This window comes from Trichomonas vaginalis, chromosome IV (genome assembly GCF_026262505.1).
Source record: "Trichomonas vaginalis G3 chromosome IV, whole genome shotgun sequence".
Classification (NCBI taxonomy): domain Eukaryota; phylum Parabasalia; order Trichomonadida; family Trichomonadidae; genus Trichomonas; species Trichomonas vaginalis.
Genome location: NC_067206.1, coordinates 7,980,053 through 8,007,321, shown reverse-complemented (window position 1 = coordinate 8,007,321; position 27,269 = coordinate 7,980,053). Strand labels below are relative to the sequence as shown.

The window sequence follows — 27,269 nt, the reverse complement described above, 5'->3', positions numbered from 1 at the left end:
TCATTCTTTCGTTCTTTGCAAAACCTCACAGATACGGTGTCTATAGAAGTTTGAACTGAGTCAAGTCATTTTCTTTCACAATCACTTCACCGATCACTTATAAATACTTCAAATTTATATGAAGTTCATGAGAGAGTATTGAAGTATTTGCCATATAAGAAAGTTCCTCAAGACAATGTTAAAGACTCTGATAATTTCAGATCAATGCAATTGCAAGATGATAAACAATAATTTGATGATGATTGTTCCGAATCCAGAAGAATTCTTGATTTTTGATTTATTTTATTCATATAGAAATCAATTATTTTTTGCTTATGATTATTCTTTATGAATTCAGATACTCTCAAAAAAATTGAGATTCATAAATTTACGAGATGAAAACTAGTATTTTAGTATATTATAAACTTAGCAATAATAATTTACTTACAATTTGGATTAATGAATCAATATAAATATTAGTATAATTAAAGTCGTCATACAGAAGAAAATTTTTCGATATTTTGATCTTTTAAATAGCCATGAATCAATAGTTATTTTGCTGTCCTTATTTTTACTAGATTTTGATGATTTTGGTTGTTCTGTGTCGGATGTTTGTGATTGAGTTTGATTAGAAAATGTTGATTCATTTTGATTTATATCAGCAGGTATTGATTCATTTTGAATTTTTCAACAGATGTTGATTCATTTTGATTTTTCAGCAGTGTTGATTCATTTTGATTTATATCAACAGATGTTGATTCATTTTGATTTATATCAACAGATGTTGATTCATTTTGATTTATATCAGCAGGTGTTGATTCATTTTGATTTATATCAGCAGGTGTTGATTCATTTTGATTTATATCAACAGATGTTGATTCATTTTGATTTATATCAACAGATGTTGATTCATTTTGAATTGTTTCAGCAGGTGTTGATTCATTTTGATTTATATCAACAGATGTTGATTCATTTTGAATTGTTTCAGCAGGTGTTGATTCATTTTGATTTATATCAACATATGCTGATTCGTTTTGATTAGCGTCAGATTTAGTAGATTCCTGTGCTTTATAATTGCTTGAAAAAATTGGGTCAATCTTCTTTATGGTTTCTATTTCTTCAAGAGAATCGCAATTCGAAAGATACGATTTAACTAAATTTTTATGTTTTTCTTTAATTCTAACTAATTTTTTGTCGATAATGTATTTTATTATTTTGTATCTTTGATGAGAAATTGCAATTGTAAGAAAATCATCTTCAGCATTTGGATCAAAATTGTGACAATATATAAGTAAATTCTGGAAAATCTCAAGATGTCCAAGCCTTACGGATCTAAAAATAGGAAGGTCATTATTTGATGAATGTAGAGATGGGTCTGCATCATTTTGAATTAAATAATGGATTATTTCCCAATTACCAGAAGAAACAGCTAGAAGTATACAATTTTGATTTTCTTTGTCTAAGTCTGAAAGTGAAAAGCCTTGAGATACTAGATGCTTAATCATTTCAAAGTTTCCGCTTTCACAAGCTGTTAAAACGGCATTTCTCCCTGTGATTTCGTTAGATATTTTAGCATCTAAGCCATTTTTAATGAGAAAATCGAATATCTTTGTGCTGCCACTGATTGATGTGCAAAGAACTGCATTGTCTTTATTTTTGTTAATTGCTGTTTTGTTGCATTTGTTGTTGATAAGAGATTCGACAAGATTGTAATTGTTCTTCAAACATGCAGAGAGAAGGATTGTGTTTTGTTGATCATCAACGATTTCTGATAATCCGATTGTACATGCAACTTTTATTGTCGATTCATCTTTCACATCTGCTCTCTGCGAAAGGAAATTATAAATATCATCAAATTTGTTTTGAATTTGGAAGATATCTAAGAATCTATTGATCAACTCATCATTTGTTTGATTTGAATGAATTTTGTCACAAATAATAGACAAAAATGATTCATATTGTTCATATCTTGCTTTGACTATTTTCGGATTCCTTCCATCAAGTTCGTTGATCTTTTTCTGCATTTCTAAAACATAATTCTGATACTTCTTGTAGGATTCATTCGAAGTAAGATCCAATAACGTATTCATTACTGAGGATCGAATCATTTCAGCATCAAATTTATTGATATAATAAGCAAAATAACTGCAATCTTTGATCAACGCAATCAAGAAGTCATATACTTTATCAACTTTGTTTTCATCTTGAAAATATCCGAGTTCTTCACATTTTGAAATGATTTTATCGATGAAATCTTGATTGCTTAATATGTTTTCGGAACCAATACGACATAAATCAATAAGTTTTGATGGTTCTATTTCCGAAATATTTTTCGCTATGAATATGATAATGTCATCTAGTTTTTCATTGTAATTCTTTCGCGATTTTCTTATAAATGAAAGGACTTCTTCTATATTTTTTAAGTTTATTTCATCTCTGAAAATAAGAGTACTATACCAATCGAAAAAGTCTTCAATCTCGAGATCTATGCCTATTTGATATATTTCTTTCAGAATATCTTCAGAAATTTCGATAGAAACTTTGTTTTTTATAAAAAGTTGATAAAAGATTTTAAATGTTTCATCACTGACTCCTTTTAGTTTATATTCTTCAATGTTTTCTCCTTGCATGTAGTCATTCATAACTTTCCTGCTATATGAACACAATGTTTTAAAAGGAACTTCCATTTGATGATTTCCATCGCTGATTTTGATCTTTTTATCATCCACAATACTATTAAATTGAAATTGCTTAAATGCTCTTCTGGCAACAAATTCGGGCATCTATTAAAAATCCAAAATAAATTGAATACTTATCAATTCAAAATTTTTAGAGATTCTTTATTTTTAATAGATTTATAATCCCGAAACAATTTTAAGCGATTCATATTCCAATATATTCAAAATATTTTTCTGAGAAAAGTTCAGAAAAGTTTGTATTATATTTATAATTGCATCGCTAATAATGCAAAAATATATTTATTAAATAAGCAATTATTCTTTAAAATATAATTACTGAAATTACGATTATTTTTTATTCAAATACGAAATTGTATTGGATGAAAAATTTTGCGTAATTTATAGTTTTCTAATTAATTATTTGCGTATAATGTACATTTATTAATAAAATTTGTACTCTTAGGCCTTATTTAAGCTGATTTTTTTACTAATGTCAAAAGAAATTCATTTTGATTAGTGTCAGATTCTTGAAAGATTTGGGTCTATTTTTCCTTTGAAATTCTATTATTTCAAGAGAATTGAGATTCGAAAGATATGATTTAGCTAAATATTTATGTTATTCGTTAATTCTAAATGATTTTTTGTCTAGAATATATTATCATTATATTGGATCTTTGATGGGAAATCGCTATTGTAAGGAAACCATCAATTGTAAATGGAAATTTTAGAAAACCTCAAGATGTCTAAGCATCCTCTTTGATAAGTAAAATTCTTTGAATTTTGATATATTAATTGGATAAATCATTAGTTAAGTTAATTTTATTTCTATTTCTTTATGAAATAATAATAAATATACTCATTAGGATGTTAAGATCAAATAAATATCTATAACAATAGGCTGGACATGTGTGTATTTCAATTGAATAATATGAAATAGTGTAACTTTTGAGTATATCCGAAATTGCAGCAGGAAGGGAAATTCCCAATGGGAAAATAAAATTTCGTAAATTATTTGAGTTAGTAAAAGCATATTGATTAATATAAGTGATTTCATTTTGAAATATTAGCGAATTTATATAAGATTGGTATGAGAAAGATTGGTCTCTAATGATTTTAACATTTTTTGGTAAATAAAATACTTTTGCAGTTCGAGCTGATGGATAATGAACTATTTCCTCGAAATTTTTTGTGTATAATACACCATCTAACGAAGTAAAATATGGATTCTGTTCATCAACAAATATATTTTCGAGCGATCTCAATGCATTGAAAGGATCCAATTCATTGATAATTTTGACGGACTTAGGTAAGAAAATTTCTTTAATAGGAGCATTGATGATTGGGTCATCTTGTATTTCAACAATTGTGTCAGAAAGAGTAACATTTGTTATAAAAGAAGAATCAATACACTGTGTTGATAAAATTCTACAACTACTGTCAATAATAATTGTTGTATACTGACTTTCAATAGCTTGTTTCTCAAGAATTCCGTCAGTACATGATAATGTTTTTACATTTATTGTAGAACTAAATGAATTTTGGAATCAATAAAAAATTTATATTTTGTCACTTTTTAAAATAAGATCTGACATTTGCTCTATTTGAAAATGAACAAATAGCATATATAGTTGTTGGATCAGGAGAATTAAGAATGTTTAATAAGCGCCAAGATGTTGTTTGATTTAAAGAATAAAAAACGAGGAATTCGAATATTTCTTCAAAGATTACAAAAAAATTGAAGATAAATTAACACTTTTCCAAACATTCTTCATTCTTTCGTTCTTTGCAAAACCTCACAGATACGGTGTCTATAGAAGTTTGAACTGAGTCAAGTCATTTTCTTTCACAATCACTTCACCGATCACTTATAAATACTTCAAATTTATATGAAGTTCATGAGAGAGTATTGAAGTATTTGCCATATAAGAAAGTTCCTCAAGACAATGTTAAAGACTCTGATAATTTCAGATCAATGCAATTGCAAGATGATAAACAATAATTTGATGATGATTGTTCCGAATCCAGAAGAATTCTTGATTTTTGATTTATTTTATTCATATAGAAATCAATTATTTTTTGCTTATGATTATTCTTTATGAATTCAGATACTCTCAAAAAAATTGAGATTCATAAATTTACGAGATGAAAACTAGTATTTTAGTATATTATAAACTTAGCAATAATAATTTACTTACAATTTGGATTAATGAATCAATATAAATATTAGTATAATTAAAGTCGTCATACAGAAGAAAATTTTTCGATATTTTGATCTTTTAAATAGCCATGAATCAATAGTTATTTTGCTGTCCTTATTTTTACTAGATTTTGATGATTTTGGTTGTTCTGTGTCGGATGTTTGTGATTGAGTTTGATTAGAAAATGTTGATTCATTTTGATTTATATCAGCAGGTATTGATTCATTTTGAATTGTTTCAACAGATGTTGATTCATTTTGAATTTTTCAGCAGATGTTGATTCATTTTGATTTATATCAACAGTGTTGATTCATTTTGATTTATATCAACAGATGTTGATTCATTTTGATTTATATCAGCAGGTGTTGATTCATTTTGATTTATATCAGCAGGTGTTGATTCATTTTGATTTATATCAACAGATGTTGATTCATTTTGATTTATATCAACAGATGTTGATTCATTTTGAATTGTTTCAGCAGGTGTTGATTCATTTTGATTTATATCAACAGATGTTGATTCATTTTGAATTGTTTCAGCAGGTGTTGATTCATTTTGATTTATATCAACATATGCTGATTCGTTTTGATTAGCGTCAGATTTAGTAGATTCCTGTGCTTTATAATTGCTTGAAAAAATTGGGTCAATCTTCTTTATGGTTTCTATTTCTTCAAGAGAATCGCAATTCGAAAGATACGATTTAACTAAATTTTTATGTTTTTCTTTAATTCTAACTAATTTTTTGTCGATAATGTATTTTATTATTTTGTATCTTTGATGAGAAATTGCAATTGTAAGAAAATCATCTTCAGCATTTGGATCAAAATTGTGACAATATATAAGTAAATTCTGGAAAATCTCAAGATGTCCAAGCCTTACGGATCTAAAAATAGGAAGGTCATTATTTGATGAATGTAGAGATGGGTCTGCATCATTTTGAATTAAATAATGGATTATTTCCCAATTACCAGAAGAAACAGCTAGAAGTATACAATTTTGATTTTCTTTGTCTAAGTCTGAAAGTGAAAAGCCTTGAGATACTAGATGCTTAATCATTTCAAAGTTTCCGCTTTCACAAGCTGTTAAAACGGCATTTCTCCCTGTGATTTCGTTAGATATTTTAGCATCTAAGCCATTTTTAATGAGAAAATCGAATATCTTTGTGCTGCCACTGATTGATGTGCAAAGAACTGCATTGTCTTTATTTTTGTTAATTGCTGTTTTGTTGCATTTGTTGTTGATAAGAGATTCGACAAGATTGTAATTGTTCTTCAAACATGCAGAGAGAAGGATTGTGTTTTGTTGATCATCAACGATTTCTGATAATCCGATTGTACATGCAACTTTTATTGTCGATTCATCTTTCACATCTGCTCTCTGCGAAAGGAAATTATAAATATCATCAAATTTGTTTTGAATTTGGAAGATATCTAAGAATCTATTGATCAACTCATCATTTGTTTGATTTGAATGAATTTTGTCACAAATAATAGACAAAAATGATTCATATTGTTCATATCTTGCTTTGACTATTTTCGGATTCCTTCCATCAAGTTCGTTGATCTTTTTCTGCATTTCTAAAACATAATTCTGATACTTCTTGTAGGATTCATTCGAAGTAAGATCCAATAACGTATTCATTACTGAGGATCGAATCATTTCAGCATCAAATTTATTGATATAATAAGCAAAATAACTGCAATCTTTGATCAACGCAATCAAGAAGTCATATACTTTATCAACTTTGTTTTCATCTTGAAAATATCCGAGTTCTTCACATTTTGAAATGATTTTATCGATGAAATCTTGATTGCTTAATATGTTTTCGGAACCAATACGACATAAATCAATAAGTTTTGATGGTTCTATTTCCGAAATATTTTTCGCTATGAATATGATAATGTCATCTAGTTTTTCATTGTAATTCTTTCGCGATTTTCTTATAAATGAAAGGACTTCTTCTATATTTTTTAAGTTTATTTCATCTCTGAAAATAAGAGTACTATACCAATCGAAAAAGTCTTCAATCTCGAGATCTATGCCTATTTGATATATTTCTTTCAGAATATCTTCAGAAATTTCGATAGAAACTTTGTTTTTTATAAAAAGTTGATAAAAGATTTTAAATGTTTCATCACTGACTCCTTTTAGTTTATATTCTTCAATGTTTTCTCCTTGCATGTAGTCATTCATAACTTTCCTGCTATATGAACACAATGTTTTAAAAGGAACTTCCATTTGATGATTTCCATCGCTGATTTTGATCTTTTTATCATCCACAATACTATTAAATTGAAATTGCTTAAATGCTCTTCTGGCAACAAATTCGGGCATCTATTAAAAATCCAAAATAAATTGAATACTTATCAATTCAAAATTTTTAGAGATTCTTTATTTTTAATAGATTTATAATCCCGAAACAATTTTAAGCGATTCATATTCCAATATATTCAAAATATTTTTCTGAGAAAAGTTCAGAAAAGTTTGTATTATATTTATAATTGCATCGCTAATAATGCAAAAATATATTTATTAAATAAGCAATTATTCTTTAAAATATAATTACTGAAATTACGATTATTTTTTATTCAAATACGAAATTGTATTGGATGAAAAATTTTGCGTAATTTATAGTTTTCTAATTAATTATTTGCGTATAATGTACATTTATTAATAAAATTTGTACTCTTAGGCCTTATTTAAGCTGATTTTTTTACTAATGTCAAAAGAAATTCATTTTGATTAGTGTCAGATTCTTGAAAGATTTGGGTCTATTTTTCCTTTGAAATTCTATTATTTCAAGAGAATTGAGATTCGAAAGATATGATTTAGCTAAATATTTATGTTATTCGTTAATTCTAAATGATTTTTTGTCTAGAATATATTATCATTATATTGGATCTTTGATGGGAAATCGCTATTGTAAGGAAACCATCAATTGTAAATGGAAATTTTAGAAAACCTCAAGATGTCTAAGCATCCTCTTTGATAAGTAAAATTCTTTGAATTTTGATATATTAATTGGATAAATCATTAGTTAAGTTAATTTTATTTCTATTTCTTTATGAAATAATAATAAATATACTCATTAGGATGTTAAGATCAAATAAATATCTATAACAATAGGCTGGACATGTGTGTATTTCAATTGAATAATATGAAATAGTGTAACTTTTGAGTATATCCGAAATTGCAGCAGGAAGGGAAATTCCCAATGGGAAAATAAAATTTCGTAAATTATTTGAGTTAGTAAAAGCATATTGATTAATATAAGTGATTTCATTTTGAAATATTAGCGAATTTATATAAGATTGGTATGAGAAAGATTGGTCTCTAATGATTTTAACATTTTTTGGTAAATAAAATACTTTTGCAGTTCGAGCTGATGGATAATGAACTATTTCCTCGAAATTTTTTGTGTATAATACACCATCTAACGAAGTAAAATATGGATTCTGTTCATCAACAAATATATTTTCGAGCGATCTCAATGCATTGAAAGGATCCAATTCATTGATAATTTTGACGGACTTAGGTAAGAAAATTTCTTTAATAGGAGCATTGATGATTGGGTCATCTTGTATTTCAACAATTGTGTCAGAAAGAGTAACATTTGTTATAAAAGAAGAATCAATACACTGTGTTGATAAAATTCTACAACTACTGTCAATAATAATTGTTGTATACTGACTTTCAATAGCTTGTTTCTCAAGAATTCCGTCAGTACATGATAATGTTTTTACATTTATTGTAGAACTAAATGAATTTTGGAATCAATAAAAAATTTATATTTTGTCACTTTTTAAAATAAGATCTGACATTTGCTCTATTTGAAAATGAACAAATAGCATATATAGTTGTTGGATCAGGAGAATTAAGAATGTTTAATAAGCGCCAAGATGTTGTTTGATTTAAAGAATAAAAAACGAGGAATTCGAATATTTCTTCAAAGATTACAAAAAAATTGAAGATAAATTAACACTTTTCCAAACATTCTTCATTCTTTCGTTCTTTGCAAAACCTCACAGATACGGTGTCTATAGAAGTTTGAACTGAGTCAAGTCATTTTCTTTCACAATCACTTCACCGATCACTTATAAATACTTCAAATTTATATGAAGTTCATGAGAGAGTATTGAAGTATTTGCCATATAAGAAAGTTCCTCAAGACAATGTTAAAGACTCTGATAATTTCAGATCAATGCAATTGCAAGATGATAAACAATAATTTGATGATGATTGTTCCGAATCCAGAAGAATTCTTGATTTTTGATTTATTTTATTCATATAGAAATCAATTATTTTTTGCTTATGATTATTCTTTATGAATTCAGATACTCTCAAAAAAATTGAGATTCATAAATTTACGAGATGAAAACTAGTATTTTAGTATATTATAAACTTAGCAATAATAATTTACTTACAATTTGGATTAATGAATCAATATAAATATTAGTATAATTAAAGTCGTCATACAGAAGAAAATTTTTCGATATTTTGATCTTTTAAATAGCCATGAATCAATAGTTATTTTGCTGTCCTTATTTTTACTAGATTTTGATGATTTTGGTTGTTCTGTGTCGGATGTTTGTGATTGAGTTTGATTAGAAAATGTTGATTCATTTTGATTTATATCAGCAGGTATTGATTCATTTTGAATTGTTTCAACAGATGTTGATTCATTTTGAATTGTTTCAGCAGATGTTGATTCATTTTGATTTATATCAACAGATGTTGATTCATTTTGATTTATATCAGCAGGTGTTGATTCATTTTGATTTATATCAGCAGGTGTTGATTCATTTTGATTTATATCAACAGATGTTGATTCATTTTGATTTATATCAACAGATGTTGATTCATTTTGAATTGTTTCAGCAGGTGTTGATTCATTTTGATTTATATCAACAGATGTTGATTCATTTTGAATTGTTTCAGCAGGTGTTGATTCATTTTGATTTATATCAACATATGCTGATTCGTTTTGATTAGCGTCAGATTTAGTAGATTCCTGTGCTTTATAATTGCTTGAAAAAATTGGGTCAATCTTCTTTATGGTTTCTATTTCTTCAAGAGAATCGCAATTCGAAAGATACGATTTAACTAAATTTTTATGTTTTTCTTTAATTCTAACTAATTTTTTGTCGATAATGTATTTTATTATTTTGTATCTTTGATGAGAAATTGCAATTGTAAGAAAATCATCTTCAGCATTTGGATCAAAATTGTGACAATATATAAGTAAATTCTGGAAAATCTCAAGATGTCCAAGCCTTACGGATCTAAAAATAGGAAGGTCATTATTTGATGAATGTAGAGATGGGTCTGCATCATTTTGAATTAAATAATGGATTATTTCCCAATTACCAGAAGAAACAGCTAGAAGTATACAATTTTGATTTTCTTTGTCTAAGTCTGAAAGTGAAAAGCCTTGAGATACTAGATGCTTAATCATTTCAAAGTTTCCGCTTTCACAAGCTGTTAAAACGGCATTTCTCCCTGTGATTTCGTTAGATATTTTAGCATCTAAGCCATTTTTAATGAGAAAATCGAATATCTTTGTGCTGCCACTGATTGATGTGCAAAGAACTGCATTGTCTTTATTTTTGTTAATTGCTGTTTTGTTGCATTTGTTGTTGATAAGAGATTCGACAAGATTGTAATTGTTCTTCAAACATGCAGAGAGAAGGATTGTGTTTTGTTGATCATCAACGATTTCTGATAATCCGATTGTACATGCAACTTTTATTGTCGATTCATCTTTCACATCTGCTCTCTGCGAAAGGAAATTATAAATATCATCAAATTTGTTTTGAATTTGGAAGATATCTAAGAATCTATTGATCAACTCATCATTTGTTTGATTTGAATGAATTTTGTCACAAATAATAGACAAAAATGATTCATATTGTTCATATCTTGCTTTGACTATTTTCGGATTCCTTCCATCAAGTTCGTTGATCTTTTTCTGCATTTCTAAAACATAATTCTGATACTTCTTGTAGGATTCATTCGAAGTAAGATCCAATAACGTATTCATTACTGAGGATCGAATCATTTCAGCATCAAATTTATTGATATAATAAGCAAAATAACTGCAATCTTTGATCAACGCAATCAAGAAGTCATATACTTTATCAACTTTGTTTTCATCTTGAAAATATCCGAGTTCTTCACATTTTGAAATGATTTTATCGATGAAATCTTGATTGCTTAATATGTTTTCGGAACCAATACGACATAAATCAATAAGTTTTGATGGTTCTATTTCCGAAATATTTTTCGCTATGAATATGATAATGTCATCTAGTTTTTCATTGTAATTCTTTCGCGATTTTCTTATAAATGAAAGGACTTCTTCTATATTTTTTAAGTTTATTTCATCTCTGAAAATAAGAGTACTATACCAATCGAAAAAGTCTTCAATCTCGAGATCTATGCCTATTTGATATATTTCTTTCAGAATATCTTCAGAAATTTCGATAGAAACTTTGTTTTTTATAAAAAGTTGATAAAAGATTTTAAATGTTTCATCACTGACTCCTTTTAGTTTATATTCTTCAATGTTTTCTCCTTGCATGTAGTCATTCATAACTTTCCTGCTATATGAACACAATGTTTTAAAAGGAACTTCCATTTGATGATTTCCATCGCTGATTTTGATCTTTTTATCATCCACAATACTATTAAATTGAAATTGCTTAAATGCTCTTCTGGCAACAAATTCGGGCATCTATTAAAAATCCAAAATAAATTGAATACTTATCAATTCAAAATTTTTAGAGATTCTTTATTTTTAATAGATTTATAATCCCGAAACAATTTTAAGCGATTCATATTCCAATATATTCAAAATATTTTTCTGAGAAAAGTTCAGAAAAGTTTGTATTATATTTATAATTGCATCGCTAATAATGCAAAATATATTTATTAAATAAGCAATTATTCTTTAAAATATAATTACTGAAATTACGATTATTTTTTATTCAAATACGAAATTGTATTGGATGAAAAATTTTGCGTAATTTATAGTTTTCTAATTAATTATTTGCGTATAATGTACATTTATTAATAAAATTTGTACTCTTAGGCCTTATTTAAGCTGATTTTTTTACTAATGTCAAAAGAAATTCATTTTGATTAGTGTCAGATTCTTGAAAGATTTGGGTCTATTTTTCCTTTGAAATTCTATTATTTCAAGAGAATTGAGATTCGAAAGATATGATTTAGCTAAATATTTATGTTATTCGTTAATTCTAAATGATTTTTTGTCTAGAATATATTATCATTATATTGGATCTTTGATGGGAAATCGCTATTGTAAGGAAACCATCAATTGTAAATGGAAATTTTAGAAAACCTCAAGATGTCTAAGCATCTCTTTGATAAGTAAAATTCTTTGAATTTTGATATATTAATTGGATAAATCATTAGTTAAGTTAATTTTATTTCTATTTCTTTATGAAATAATAATAAATATACTCATTAGGATGTTAAGATCAAATAAATATCTATAACAATAGGCTGGACATGTGTGTATTTCAATTGAATAATATGAAATAGTGTAACTTTTGAGTATATCCGAAATTGCAGCAGGAAGGGAAATTCCCAATGGGAAAATAAAATTTCGTAAATTATTTGAGTTAGTAAAAGCATATTGATTAATATAAGTGATTTCATTTTGAAATATTAGCGAATTTATATAAGATTGGTATGAGAAAGATTGGTCTCTAATGATTTTAACATTTTTTGGTAAATAAAATACTTTTGCAGTTCGAGCTGATGGATAATGAACTATTTCCTCGAAATTTTTTGTGTATAATACACCATCTAACGAAGTAAAATATGGATTCTGTTCATCAACAAATATATTTTCGAGCGATCTCAATGCATTGAAAGGATCCAATTCATTGATAATTTTGACGGACTTAGGTAAGAAAATTTCTTTAATAGGAGCATTGATGATTGGGTCATCTTGTATTTCAACAATTGTGTCAGAAAGAGTAACATTTGTTATAAAAGAAGAATCAATACACTGTGTTGATAAAATTCTACAACTACTGTCAATAATAATTGTTGTATACTGACTTTCAATAGCTTGTTTCTCAAGAATTCCGTCAGTACATGATAATGTTTTTACATTTATTGTAGAACTAAATGAATTTTGGAATCAATAAAAAATTTATATTTTGTCACTTTTTAAAATAAGATCTGACATTTGCTCTATTTGAAAATGAACAAATAGCATATATAGTTGTTGGATCAGGAGAATTAAGAATGTTTAATAAGCGCCAAGATGTTGTTTGATTTAAAGAATAAAAAACGAGGAATTCGAATATTTCTTCAAAGATTACAAAAAAATTGAAGATAAATTAACACTTTTCCAAACATTCTTCATTCTTTCGTTCTTTGCAAAACCTCACAGATACGGTGTCTATAGAAGTTTGAACTGAGTCAAGTCATTTTCTTTCACAATCACTTCACCGATCACTTATAAATACTTCAAATTTATATGAAGTTCATGAGAGAGTATTGAAGTATTTGCCATATAAGAAAGTTCCTCAAGACAATGTTAAAGACTCTGATAATTTCAGATCAATGCAATTGCAAGATGATAAACAATAATTTGATGATGATTGTTCCGAATCCAGAAGAATTCTTGATTTTTGATTTATTTTATTCATATAGAAATCAATTATTTTTTGCTTATGATTATTCTTTATGAATTCAGATACTCTCAAAAAAATTGAGATTCATAAATTTACGAGATGAAAACTAGTATTTTAGTATATTATAAACTTAGCAATAATAATTTACTTACAATTTGGATTAATGAATCAATATAAATATTAGTATAATTAAAGTCGTCATACAGAAGAAAATTTTTCGATATTTTGATCTTTTAAATAGCCATGAATCAATAGTTATTTTGCTGTCCTTATTTTTACTAGATTTTGATGATTTTGGTTGTTCTGTGTCGGATGTTTGTGATTGAGTTTGATTAGAAAATGTTGATTCATTTTGATTTATATCAGCAGGTATTGATTCATTTTGAATTGTTTCAACAGATGTTGATTCATTTTGAATTGTTTCAGCAGATGTTGATTCATTTTGATTTATATCAACAGATGTTGATTCATTTTGATTTATATCAGCAGGTGTTGATTCATTTTGATTTATATCAGCAGGTGTTGATTCATTTTGATTTATATCAACAGATGTTGATTCATTTTGATTTATATCAACAGATGTTGATTCATTTTGAATTGTTTCAGCAGGTGTTGATTCATTTTGATTTATATCAACAGATGTTGATTCATTTTGAATTGTTTCAGCAGGTGTTGATTCATTTTGATTTATATCAACATATGCTGATTCGTTTTGATTAGCGTCAGATTTAGTAGATTCCTGTGCTTTATAATTGCTTGAAAAAATTGGGTCAATCTTCTTTATGGTTTCTATTTCTTCAAGAGAATCGCAATTCGAAAGATACGATTTAACTAAATTTTTATGTTTTTCTTTAATTCTAACTAATTTTTTGTCGATAATGTATTTTATTATTTTGTATCTTTGATGAGAAATTGCAATTGTAAGAAAATCATCTTCAGCATTTGGATCAAAATTGTGACAATATATAAGTAAATTCTGGAAAATCTCAAGATGTCCAAGCCTTACGGATCTAAAAATAGGAAGGTCATTATTTGATGAATGTAGAGATGGGTCTGCATCATTTTGAATTAAATAATGGATTATTTCCCAATTACCAGAAGAAACAGCTAGAAGTATACAATTTTGATTTTCTTTGTCTAAGTCTGAAAGTGAAAAGCCTTGAGATACTAGATGCTTAATCATTTCAAAGTTTCCGCTTTCACAAGCTGTTAAAACGGCATTTCTCCCTGTGATTTCGTTAGATATTTTAGCATCTAAGCCATTTTTAATGAGAAAATCGAATATCTTTGTGCTGCCACTGATTGATGTGCAAAGAACTGCATTGTCTTTATTTTTGTTAATTGCTGTTTTGTTGCATTTGTTGTTGATAAGAGATTCGACAAGATTGTAATTGTTCTTCAAACATGCAGAGAGAAGGATTGTGTTTTGTTGATCATCAACGATTTCTGATAATCCGATTGTACATGCAACTTTTATTGTCGATTCATCTTTCACATCTGCTCTCTGCGAAAGGAAATTATAAATATCATCAAATTTGTTTTGAATTTGGAAGATATCTAAGAATCTATTGATCAACTCATCATTTGTTTGATTTGAATGAATTTTGTCACAAATAATAGACAAAAATGATTCATATTGTTCATATCTTGCTTTGACTATTTTCGGATTCCTTCCATCAAGTTCGTTGATCTTTTTCTGCATTTCTAAAACATAATTCTGATACTTCTTGTAGGATTCATTCGAAGTAAGATCCAATAACGTATTCATTACTGAGGATCGAATCATTTCAGCATCAAATTTATTGATATAATAAGCAAAATAACTGCAATCTTTGATCAACGCAATCAAGAAGTCATATACTTTATCAACTTTGTTTTCATCTTGAAAATATCCGAGTTCTTCACATTTTGAAATGATTTTATCGATGAAATCTTGATTGCTTAATATGTTTTCGGAACCAATACGACATAAATCAATAAGTTTTGATGGTTCTATTTCCGAAATATTTTTCGCTATGAATATGATAATGTCATCTAGTTTTTCATTGTAATTCTTTCGCGATTTTCTTATAAATGAAAGGACTTCTTCTATATTTTTTAAGTTTATTTCATCTCTGAAAATAAGAGTACTATACCAATCGAAAAAGTCTTCAATCTCGAGATCTATGCCTATTTGATATATTTCTTTCAGAATATCTTCAGAAATTTCGATAGAAACTTTGTTTTTTATAAAAAGTTGATAAAAGATTTTAAATGTTTCATCACTGACTCCTTTTAGTTTATATTCTTCAATGTTTTCTCCTTGCATGTAGTCATTCATAACTTTCCTGCTATATGAACACAATGTTTTAAAAGGAACTTCCATTTGATGATTTCCATCGCTGATTTTGATCTTTTTATCATCCACAATACTATTAAATTGAAATTGCTTAAATGCTCTTCTGGCAACAAATTCGGGCATCTATAAAAATCCAAAATAAATGAATACTTATCAATTCAAAATTTTTAGAGATTCTTTATTTTTAATAGATTTATAATCCCGAAACAATTTTAAGCGATTCATATTCCAATATATTCAAAATATTTTCGAGAAAAGTTCAGAAAAGTTGTATTATATTTATAATTGCATCGCTAATAATGCAAAAATATATTTATTAATAAGCAATTATTCTTTAAAATATAATTACTGAAATTACGATTATTTTTATTCAAATACGAAATGTATTGGATGAAAAATTTTGCGTAATTTATAGTTTTCTAATTAATTATTTGCGTATAATGTACATTTATTAATAAAATTTGTACTCTTAGGCCTTATTTAAGCTGATTTTTTACTAATGTCAAAAGAAATTCATTTTGATTAGTGTCAGATTCTTGAAAATTTGGTCTATTTTTCCTTTGAAATTCTATTATTTCAAGAGAATTGAGATTCGAAAGATATGATTTAGCTAAATATTTATGTTATTCGTTAATTCTAAATGATTTTTTGTCTAGAATATATTATCATTATATTGGATCTTTGATGGGAAATCGCTATTGTAAGGAAACCATCAATTGTAAATGGAAATTTTAGAAAACCTCAAATGTCTAAGCATCTCTTTGATAAGTAAAATTCTTTGAATTGATATATTAATTGGATAAATCATTAGTTAAGTTAATTTATTTCTATTTCTTTATGAAATAATAATAAATATACTCATTAGGATGTTAAGATCAAATAAATATCTATAACAATAGGCTGACATGTGTGTATTTCAATTGAATAATATGAAATAGTGTAACTTTTGAGTATATCCGAAATTGCAGCAGGAAGGGAAATTCCCAATGGGAAAATAAAATTTCGTAAATTATTTGAGTTAGTAAAAGCATATTGATTAATATAAGTGATTTCATTTTGAAATATTAGCGAATTTATATAAGATTGGTATGAGAAAGATTGGTCTCTAATGATTTTAACATTTTTGGTAAATAAAATACTTTTGCAGTTCGAGCTGATGGATAATGAACTATTTCCTCGAAATTTTTTGTGTATAATACACCATCTAACGAAGTAAAATATGGATTCTGTTCATCAACAAATATATTTTCGAGCGATCTCAATGCATTGAAAGGATCCAATTCATTGATAATTTTGACGGACTTAGGTAAGAAAATTTCTTTAATAGGAGCATTGATGATTGGGTCATCTTGTATTTCAACAATTGTGTCAGAAAGAGTAACATTTGTTATAAAAGAAGAATCAATACACTGTGTTGATAAAATTCTACAACTACTGTCAATAATAATTGTTGTATACTGACTTTCAATAGCTTGTTTCTCAAGAATTCCGTCAGTACATGATAATGTTTTTACATTTATTGTAGAACTAAATGAATTTTGGAATCAATAAAAATTTATATTTTGTCACTTTTTAAAATAAGATCTGACATTTGCTCTATTTGAAAATGAACAAATAGCATATATAGTTGTTGGATCAGGAGAATTAAGAATGTTTAATAAGCGCCAAGATGTTGTTTGATTTAAAGAATAAAAAACGAGGAATTCGAATATTTCTTCAAAGATTACAAAAAAATTGAAGATAAATTAACACTTTTCCAAACATTCTTCATTCTTTCGTTCTTTGCAAAACCTCACAGATACGGTGTCTATAGAAGTTTGAACTGAGTCAAGTCATTTTCTTTCACAATCACTTCACCGATCACTTATAAATACTTCAAATTTATATGAAGTTCATGAGAGAGTATTGAAGTATTTGCCATATAAGAAAGTTCCTCAAGACAATGTTAAAGACTCTGATAATTTCAGATCAATGCAATTGCAAGATGATAAACAATAATTTGATGATGATTGTTCCGAATCCAGAAGAATTCTTGATTTTTGATTTATTTTATTCATATAGAAATCAATTATTTTTTGCTTATGATTATTCTTTATGAATTCAGATACTCTCAAAAAAATTGAGATTCATAAATTTACGAGATGAAAACTAGTATTTTAGTATATTATTAAACTTAGCAATAATAATTTACTTACAATTTGGATTAATGAATCAATATAAATATTAGTATAATTAAAGTCGTCATACAGAAGAAAATTTTTCGATATTTTGATCTTTTAAATAGCCATGAATCAATAGTTATTTTGCTGTCCTTATTTTTACTAGATTTTGATGATTTTGGTTGTTCTGTGTCGGATGTTTGTGATTGAGTTTGATTAGAAAATGTTGATTCATTTTGATTTATATCAGCAGGTATTGATTCATTTTGAATTGTTTCAACAGATGTTGATTCATTTTGAATTGTTCAGCAGATGTTGATTCATTTTGATTTATATCAACAGGTTGATTCATTTTGATTTATATCAACAGATGTTGATTCATTTTGATTTATATCAGCAGGTGTTGATTCATTTTGATTTATATCAGCAGGTGTTGATTCATTTTGATTATCAACAGATGTTGATTCATTTTGATTTATATCAACAGATGTTGATTCATTTTGAATTGTTTCAGCAGTGTTGATTCATTTTGATTTATATCAACAGATGTTGATTCATTTTGAATTGTTTCAGCAGGTGTTGATTCATTTTGATTTATATCAACATATGCTGATTCGTTTTGATTAGCGTCAGATTTAGTAGATTCCTGTGCTTTATAATTGCTTGAAAAAATTGGGTCAATCTTCTTTATGGTTTCTATTTCTTCAAGAGAATCGCAATTCGAAAGATACGATTTAACTAAATTTTTATGTTTTTCTTTAATTCTAACTAATTTTTTCGATAATGTATTTTTATTTTGTATCTTTGATGAGAAATTGCAATTGTAAGAAAATCATCTTCAGCATTTGGATCAAAATTGTGACAATATATAAGTAAATTCTGGAAAATCTCAAGATGTCCAAGCCTTACGGATCTAAAAATAGGAAGGTCATTATTTGATGAATGTAGAGATGGGTCTGCATCATTTTGAATTAAATAATGGATTATTTCCCAATTACCAGAAGAAACAGCTAGAAGTATACAATTTTGATTTTCTTTGTCTAAGTCTGAAAGTGAAAAGCCTTGAGATACTAGATGCTTAATCATTTCAAAGTTTCCGCTTTCACAAGCTGTTAAAACGGCATTTCTCCCTGTGATTTCGTTAGATATTTTAGCATCTAAGCCATTTTTAATGAGAAAATCGAATATCTTTGTGCTGCCACTGATTGATGTGCAAAGAACTGCATTGTCTTTATTTTTGTTAATTGCTGTTTTGTTGCATTTGTTGTTGATAAGAGATTCGACAAGATTGTAATTGTTCTTCAAACATGCAGAGAGAAGGATTGTGTTTTGTTGATCATCAACGATTTCTGATAATCCGATTGTACATGCAACTTTTATTGTCGATTCATCTTTCACATCTGCTCTCTGCGAAAGGAAATTATAAATATCATCAAATTTGTTTTGAATTTGGAAGATATCTAAGAATCTATTGATCAACTCATCATTTGTTTGATTTGAATGAATTTTGTCACAAATAATAGACAAAAATGATTCATATTGTTCATATCTTGCTTTGACTATTTTCGGATTCCTTCCATCAAGTTCGTTGATCTTTTCTGCATTTCTAAAACATAATTCTGATACTTCTTGTAGGATTCATTCGAAGTAAGATCCAATAACGTATTCATTACTGAGGATCGAATCATTTCAGCATCAAATTTATTGATATAATAAGCAAAATAACTGCAATCTTTGATCAACGCAATCAAGAAGTCATATACTTTATCAACTTTGTTTTCATCTTGAAATATCCGAGTTCTTCACATTTTGAAATGATTTTATCGATGAAATCTTGATTGCTTAATATGTTTTCGGAACCAATACGACATAAATCAATAAGTTTTGATGGTTCTATTTCCGAAATATTTTCGCTATGAATATGATAATGTCATCTAGTTTTTCATTGTAATTCTTTCGCGATTTTCTTATAAATGAAAGGACTTCTTCTATATTTTTTAAGTTTATTTCATCTCTGAAAATAAGAGTACTATACCAATCGAAAAAGTCTTCAATCTCGAGATCTATGCCTATTTGATATATTTCTTTCAGAATATCTTCAGAAATTTCGATAGAAACTTTGTTTTTTATAAAAAGTTGATAAAAGATTTTAAATGTTTCATCACTGACTCCTTTTAGTTTATATTCTTCAATGTTTTCTCCTTGCATGTAGTCATTCATAACTTTCCTGCTATATGAACACAATGTTTTAAAAGGAACTTCCATTTGATGATTTCCATCGCTGATTTTGATCTTTTTATCATCCACAATACTATTAAATTGAAATTGCTTAAATGCTCTTCTGGCAACAAATTCGGGCATCTATTAAAAATCCAAAATAAATTGAATACTTATCAATTCAAAATTTTTAGAGATTCTTTATTTTTAATAGATTTATAATCCCGAAACAATTTTAAGCGATTCATATTCCAATATATTCAAAATATTTTTCTGAGAAAAGTTCAGAAAAGTTTGTATTATATTTATAATTGCATCGCTAATAATGCAAAAATATATTTATTAAATAAGCAATTATTCTTTAAAATATAATTACTGAAATTACGATTATTTTTTATTCAAATACGAAATTGTATTGGATGAAAAATTTTGCGTAATTTATAGTTTTCTAATTAATTATTTGCGTATAATGTACATTTATTAATAAAATTTGTACTCTTAGGCCTTATTTAAGCTGATTTTTTTACTATGTCAAAAGAAATTCATTTTGATTAGTGTCAGATTCTTGAAAGATTTGGGTCTATTTTTCCTTTGAAATTCTATTATTTCAAGAGAATTGAGATTCGAAAGATATGATTTAGCTAAATATTTATGTTATTCGTTAATTCTAAATGATTTTTGTCTAGAATATATTATCATTATATTGGATCTTTGATGGGAAATCGCTATTGTAAGGAAACCATCAATTGTAAATGGAAATTTTAGAAAACCTCAAGATGTCTAAGCATCCTCTTTGATAAGTAAAATTCTTTGAATTTTGATATATTAATTGGATAAATCATTAGTTAAGTTAATTTTATTTCTATTTCTTTATGAAATAATAAATAAATATACTCATTAGGATGTTAAGATCAAATAAATATCTATAACAATAGGCTGGACATGTGTGTATTTCAATTGAATAATATGAAATAGTGTAACTTTTGAGTATATCCGAAATTGCAGCAGGAAGGGAAATTCCCAATGGGAAAATAAAATTTCGTAAATTATTTGAGTTAGTAAAAGCATATTGATTAATATAAGTGATTTCATTTTGAAATATTAGCGAATTTATATAAGATTGGTATGAGAAAGATTGGTCTCTAATGATTTTAACATTTTTTGGTAAATAAAATACTTTTGCAGTTCGAGCTGATGGATAATGAACTATTTCCTCGAAATTTTTGTGTATAATACACCATCTAACGAAGTAAAATATGGATTCTGTTCATCAACAAATATATTTTCGAGCGATCTCAATGCATTGAAAGGATCCAATTCATTGATAATTTTGACGGACTTAGGTAAGAAAATTTCTTTAATAGGAGCATTGATGATTGGGTCATCTTGTATTTCAACAATTGTGTCAGAAAGAGTAACATTTGTTATAAAAGAAGAATCAATACACTGTGTTGATAAAATTCTACAACTACTGTCAATAATAATTGTTGTATACTGACTTTCAATAGCTTGTTTCTCAAGAATTCCGTCAGTACATGATAATGTTTTTACATTTATTGTAGAACTAAATGAATTTTGGAATCAATAAAAAATTTATATTTTGTCACTTTTTAAAATAAGATCTGACATTTGCTCTATTTGAAAATGAACAAATAGCATATATAGTTGTTGGATCAGGAGAATTAAGAATGTTTAATAAGCGCCAAGATGTTGTTTGATTTAAAGAATAAAAAACGAGGAATTCGAATATTTCTTCAAAGATTACAAAAAAATTGAAGATAAATTAACACTTTTCCAAACATTCTTCATTCTTTCGTTCTTTGCAAAACCTCACAGATACGGTGTCTATAGAAGTTTGAACTGAGTCAAGTCATTTTCTTTCACATCACTTCACCGATCACTTATAAATACTTCAAATTTATATGAAGTTCATGAGAGAGTATTGAAGTATTTGCCATATAAGAAAGTTCCTCAAGACAATGTTAAAGACTCTGATAATTTCAGATCAATGCAATTGCAAGATGATAAACAATAATTTGATGATGATTGTTCCGAATCCAGAAGAATTCTTGATTTTTGATTTATTTTATTCATATAGAAATCAATTATTTTTTGCTTATGATTATTCTTTATGAATTCAGATACTCTCAAAAAAATTGAGATTCGAGATGAAAACTAGTATTTTAGTATATTATAAACTTAGCAATAATAATTTACTTACAATTTGGATTAATGAATCAATATAAATATTAGTATAATTAAAGTCGTCATACAGAAGAAAATTTTTCGATATTTTGATCTTTTAAATAGCCATGAATCAATAGTTATTTTGCTGTCCTTATTTTTACTAGATTTTGATGATTTTGGTTGTTCTGTGTCGGATGTTTGTGATTGAGTTTGATTAGAAAATGTTGATTCATTTTGATTTATATCAGCAGGTATTGATTCATTTTGAATTGTTCAACAGATGTTGATTCATTTTGAATTGTTTCAGCAGATGTTGATTCATTTTGATTTATATCAACAGGTGTTGATTCATTTTGATTTATATCAACAGATGTTGATTCATTTTGATTTATATCAGCAGGTGTTGATTCATTTTGATTTATATCAGCAGGTGTTGATTCATTTTGATTTATATCAACAGATGTTGATTCATTTTGATTTATATCAACAGATGTTGATTCATTTTGATTGTTTCAGCAGTTGATTCATTTTGATTCATTTTGTTGTTTCAGCTGTTGATTCATTTTGATTTATATCAACATATGCTGATTCGTTTTGATTAGCGTCAGATTTAGTAGATTCCTGTGCTTTATAATTGCTTGAAAAAATTGGGTCAATCTTCTTTATGGTTTCTATTTCTTCAAGAGAATCGCAATTCGAAAGATACGATTTAACTAAATTTTTATGTTTTTCTTTAATTCTAACTAATTTTTTGTCGATAATGTATTTTATTATTTTGTATCTTTGATGAGAAATTGCAATTGTAAGAAAATCATCTTCAGCATTTGGATCAAAATTGTGACAATATATAAGTAAATTCTGGAAAATCTCAAGATGTCCAAGCCTTACGGATCTAAAAATAGGAAGGTCATTATTTGATGAATGTAGAGATGGGTCTGCATCATTTTGAATTAAATAATGGATTATTTCCCAATTACCAGAAGAAACAGCTAGAAGTATACAATTTTGATTTTCTTTGTCTAAGTCTGAAAGTGAAAAGCCTTGAGATACTAGATGCTTAATCATTTCAAAGTTTCCGCTTTCACAAGCTGTTAAAACGGCATTTCTCCCTGTGATTTCGTTAGATATTTTCATCTTTTAATGAGAAAATCGAATATCTTTGTGCTGCCACTGATTGATGTGCAAAGAACTGCATTGTCTTTATTTTTGTTAATTGCTGTTTTGTTGCATTTGTTGTTGATAAGAGATTCGACAAGATTGTAATTGTTCTTCAAACATGCAGAGAGAAGGATTGTGTTTTGTTGATCATCAACGATTTCTGATAATCCGATTGTACATGCAACTTTTATTGTCGATTCATCTTTCACATCTGCTCTCTGCGAAAGGAAATTATAAATATCATCAAATTGTTTGAATTTGGAAGATATCTAAGAATCTATTGATCAACTCATCATTTGTTTGATTTGAATGAATTTTGTCACAAATAATAGACAAAAATGATTCATATCATATCTTGCTTTGACTATTTTCGGATTCCTTCCATCAAGTTCGTTGATCTTTTTCTGCATTTCTAAAACATAATTCTGATACTTCTTGTAGGATTCATTCGAAGTAAGATCCAATAACGTATTCATTACTGAGGATCGAATCATTTCAGCATCAAATTTATTGATATAATAAGCAAAATAACTGCAATCTTTGATCAACGCAATCAAGAAGTCATATACTTTATCAACTTTGTTTTCATCTTGAAAATATCCGAGTTCTTCACATTTTGAAATGATTTATCGATGAAATCTTGATTGCTTAATATGTTTTCGGAACCAATACGACATAAATCAATAAGTTTTGATGGTTCTATTTCCGAAATATTTTTCGCTATGAATATGATAATGTCATCTAGTTTTTCATTGTAATTCTTTCGCGATTTTCTTATAAATGAAAGGACTTCTTCTATATTTTTTAAGTTTATTTCATCTCTGAAAATAAGAGTACTATACCAATCGAAAAAGTCTTCAATCTCGAGATCTATGCCTATTTGATATATTTCTTTCAGAATATCTTCAGAAATTTCGATAGAAACTTTGTTTTTTATAAAAAGTTGATAAAAGATTTTAAATGTTTCATCACTGACTCCTTTAGTTTATATTCTTCAATGTTTTCTCCTTGCATGTAGTCATTCATAACTTTCCTGCTATATGAACACAATGTTTTAAAAGGAACTTCCATTTGATGATTTCCATCGCTGATTTTGATCTTTTTATCATCCACAATACTATTAAATTGAAATTGCTTAAATGCTCTTCTGGCAACAAATTCGGGCATCTATTAAAAATCCAAAATAAATTGAATACTTATCAATTCAAAATTTTTAGAGATTCTTTATTTTTAATAGATTTATAATCCCGAAACAATTTTAAGCGATTCATATTCCAATATATTCAAAATATTTTTCTGAGAAAAGTTCAGAAAAGTTTGTATTATATTTATAATTGCATCGCTAATAATGCAAAAATATATTTATTAAATAAGCAATTATTCTTTAAATATAATTACTGAAATTACGATTATTTTTTATTCAAATACGAAATTGTATTGGATGAAAATTTTGCGTAATTTAGTTTTCTAATTAATTATTTGCGTATAATGTACATTTATTAATAAAATTTGTACTCTTAGGCCTTATTTAAGCTGATTTTTTTACTAATGTCAAAAGAAATTCATTTTGATTAGTGTCAGATTCTTGAAAGATTTGGGTCTATTTTTCCTTTGAAATTCTATTATTTCAAGAGAATTGAGATTCGAAAGATATGATTTAGCTAAATATTTATGTTATTCGTTAATTCTAAATGATTTTTTGTCTAGAATATATTATCATTATATTGGATCTTTGATGGGAAATCGCTATTGTAAGGAAACCATCAATTGTAAATGGAAATTTTAGAAAACTCAAGATGTCTAAGCATCCTCTTTTGAAATTCTTTGAATTTTGATATATTAATTGGATAAATCATTAGTTAAGTTAATTTTATTTCTATTTCTTTATGAAATAATAATAAATATACTCATTAGGATGTTAAGATCAAATAAATATCTATAACAATAGGCTGGACATGTGTGTATTTCAATTGAATAATATGAAATAGTGTAACTTTTGAGTATATCCGAAATTGCAGCAGGAAGGGAAATTCCCAATGGGAAAATAAAATTTCGTAAATTATTTGAGTTAGTAAAAGCATATTGATTAATATATTTCATTTTGAAATATTAGCGAATTTATATAAGATTGGTATGAGAAAGATTGGTCTCTAATGATTTTAACATTTTTTGGTAAATAAAATACTTTTGCAGTTCGAGCTGATGGATAATGAACTATTTCCTCGAAATTTTTTGTGTATAATACACCATCTAACGAAGTAAAATATGGATTCTGTTCATCAACAAATATATTTTCGAGCGATCTCAATGCATTGAAAGGATCCAATTCATTGATAATTTTGACGGACTTAGGTAAGAAAATTTCTTTAATAGGAGCATTGATGATTGGGTCATCTTGTATTTCAACAATTGTGTCAGAAAGAGTAACATTTGTTATAAAAGAAGAATCAATACACTGTGTTGATAAAATTCTACAACTACTGTCAATAATAATTGTTGTATACTGACTTTCAATAGCTTGTTTCTCAAGAATTCCGTCAGTACATGATAATGTTTTTACATTTATTGTAGAACTAAATGAATTTTGGAATCAATAAAAAATTTATATTTTCACTTTTTAAAATAAGATCTGACATTTGCTCTATTTGAAAAATGAACAAATAGCATATATAGTTGTTGGATCAGGAGAATTAAGAATGTTTAATAAGCGCCAAGATGTTGTTTGATTTAAAGAATAAAAAACGAGGAATTCGAATATTTCTTCAAAGATTACAAAAAATTGAAGATAAATTAACACTTTTCCAAACATTCTTCATTCTTTCGTTCTTTGCAAAACCTCACAGATACGGTGTCTATAGAAGTTTGAACTGAGTCAAGTCATTTTCTTTCACAATCACTTCACCGATCACTTATAAATACTTCAAATTTATATGAAGTTCATGAGAGAGTATTGAAGTATTTGCCATATAAGAAAGTTCCTCAAGACAATGTTAAAGACTCTGATAATTTCAGATCAATGCAATTGCAAGATGATAAACAATAATTTGATGATGATTGTTCCGAATCCAGAAGAATTCTTGATTTTTGATTTATTTTATTCATATAGAAATCAATTATTTTTTGCTTATGATTATTCTTTATGAATTCAGATACTCTCAAAAAAATTGAGATTCATAAATTTACGAGATGAAAACTAGTATTTTAGTATATTATAAACTTAGCAATAATAATTTACTTACAATTTGGATTAATGAATCAATATAAATATTAGTATAATTAAAGTCGTCATACAGAAGAAAATTTTTCGATATTTTGATCTTTTAAATAGCCATGAATCAATAGTTATTTTGCTGTCCTTATTTTTACTAGATTTTGATGATTTTGGTTGTTCTGTGTCGGATGTTTGTGATTGAGTTTGATTAGAAAATGTTGATTCATTTTGATTTATATCAGCAGGTATTGATTCATTTTGATTGTTTCAATGATTTGATTCATTTTGAATTGTTTCAGCAGATGTTGATTCATTTTGATTTATATCAACAGGTGTTGATTCATTTTGATTTATATCAACAGATGTTGATTCATTTTGATTTATATCAGCAGGTGTTGATTCATTTTGATTTATATCAGCAGGTGTTGATTCATTTTGATTTATATCAACAGATGTTGATTCATTTTGATTTATA

General features: G+C 26.9%; 3 protein-coding genes across 3 annotated transcripts; all 3 read right to left on the bottom strand.

Moving 5' to 3' along the window:
* Positions 1–632: 632 nt before the first annotated feature.
* Positions 633–2,069, bottom strand: TVAGG3_0049810 (protein ubiquitination; the record flags this gene model as incomplete). The annotated part of the gene is made up of 1 exon (XM_051220976.1): positions 633–2,069. One exon carries the CDS (start codon positions 2,067–2,069, stop codon positions 633–635), a length of 1,437 nt encoding a protein of 478 aa, XP_051105962.1.
* Positions 2,070–5,146: 3,077 nt separating this feature from the next.
* On the bottom strand, positions 5,147–6,496 carry TVAGG3_0049800 (protein ubiquitination; the record flags this gene model as incomplete). Its single annotated transcript, XM_051220975.1, has 1 exon — positions 5,147–6,496. One exon carries the CDS (start codon positions 6,494–6,496, stop codon positions 5,147–5,149), a length of 1,350 nt encoding a protein of 449 aa, XP_051105961.1.
* A 7,188-nt stretch (positions 6,497–13,684) lies between these two features.
* Positions 13,685–14,577, bottom strand: TVAGG3_0049790 (ankyrin repeats (3 copies)-containing protein; the record flags this gene model as incomplete). Its single annotated transcript, XM_051220974.1, has 1 exon — positions 13,685–14,575. A coding segment is annotated over one exon (891 nt), but the record flags the coding sequence as incomplete, so codon positions are not given.
* Between the last annotated feature and the right edge of the window lie 12,692 nt (positions 14,578–27,269).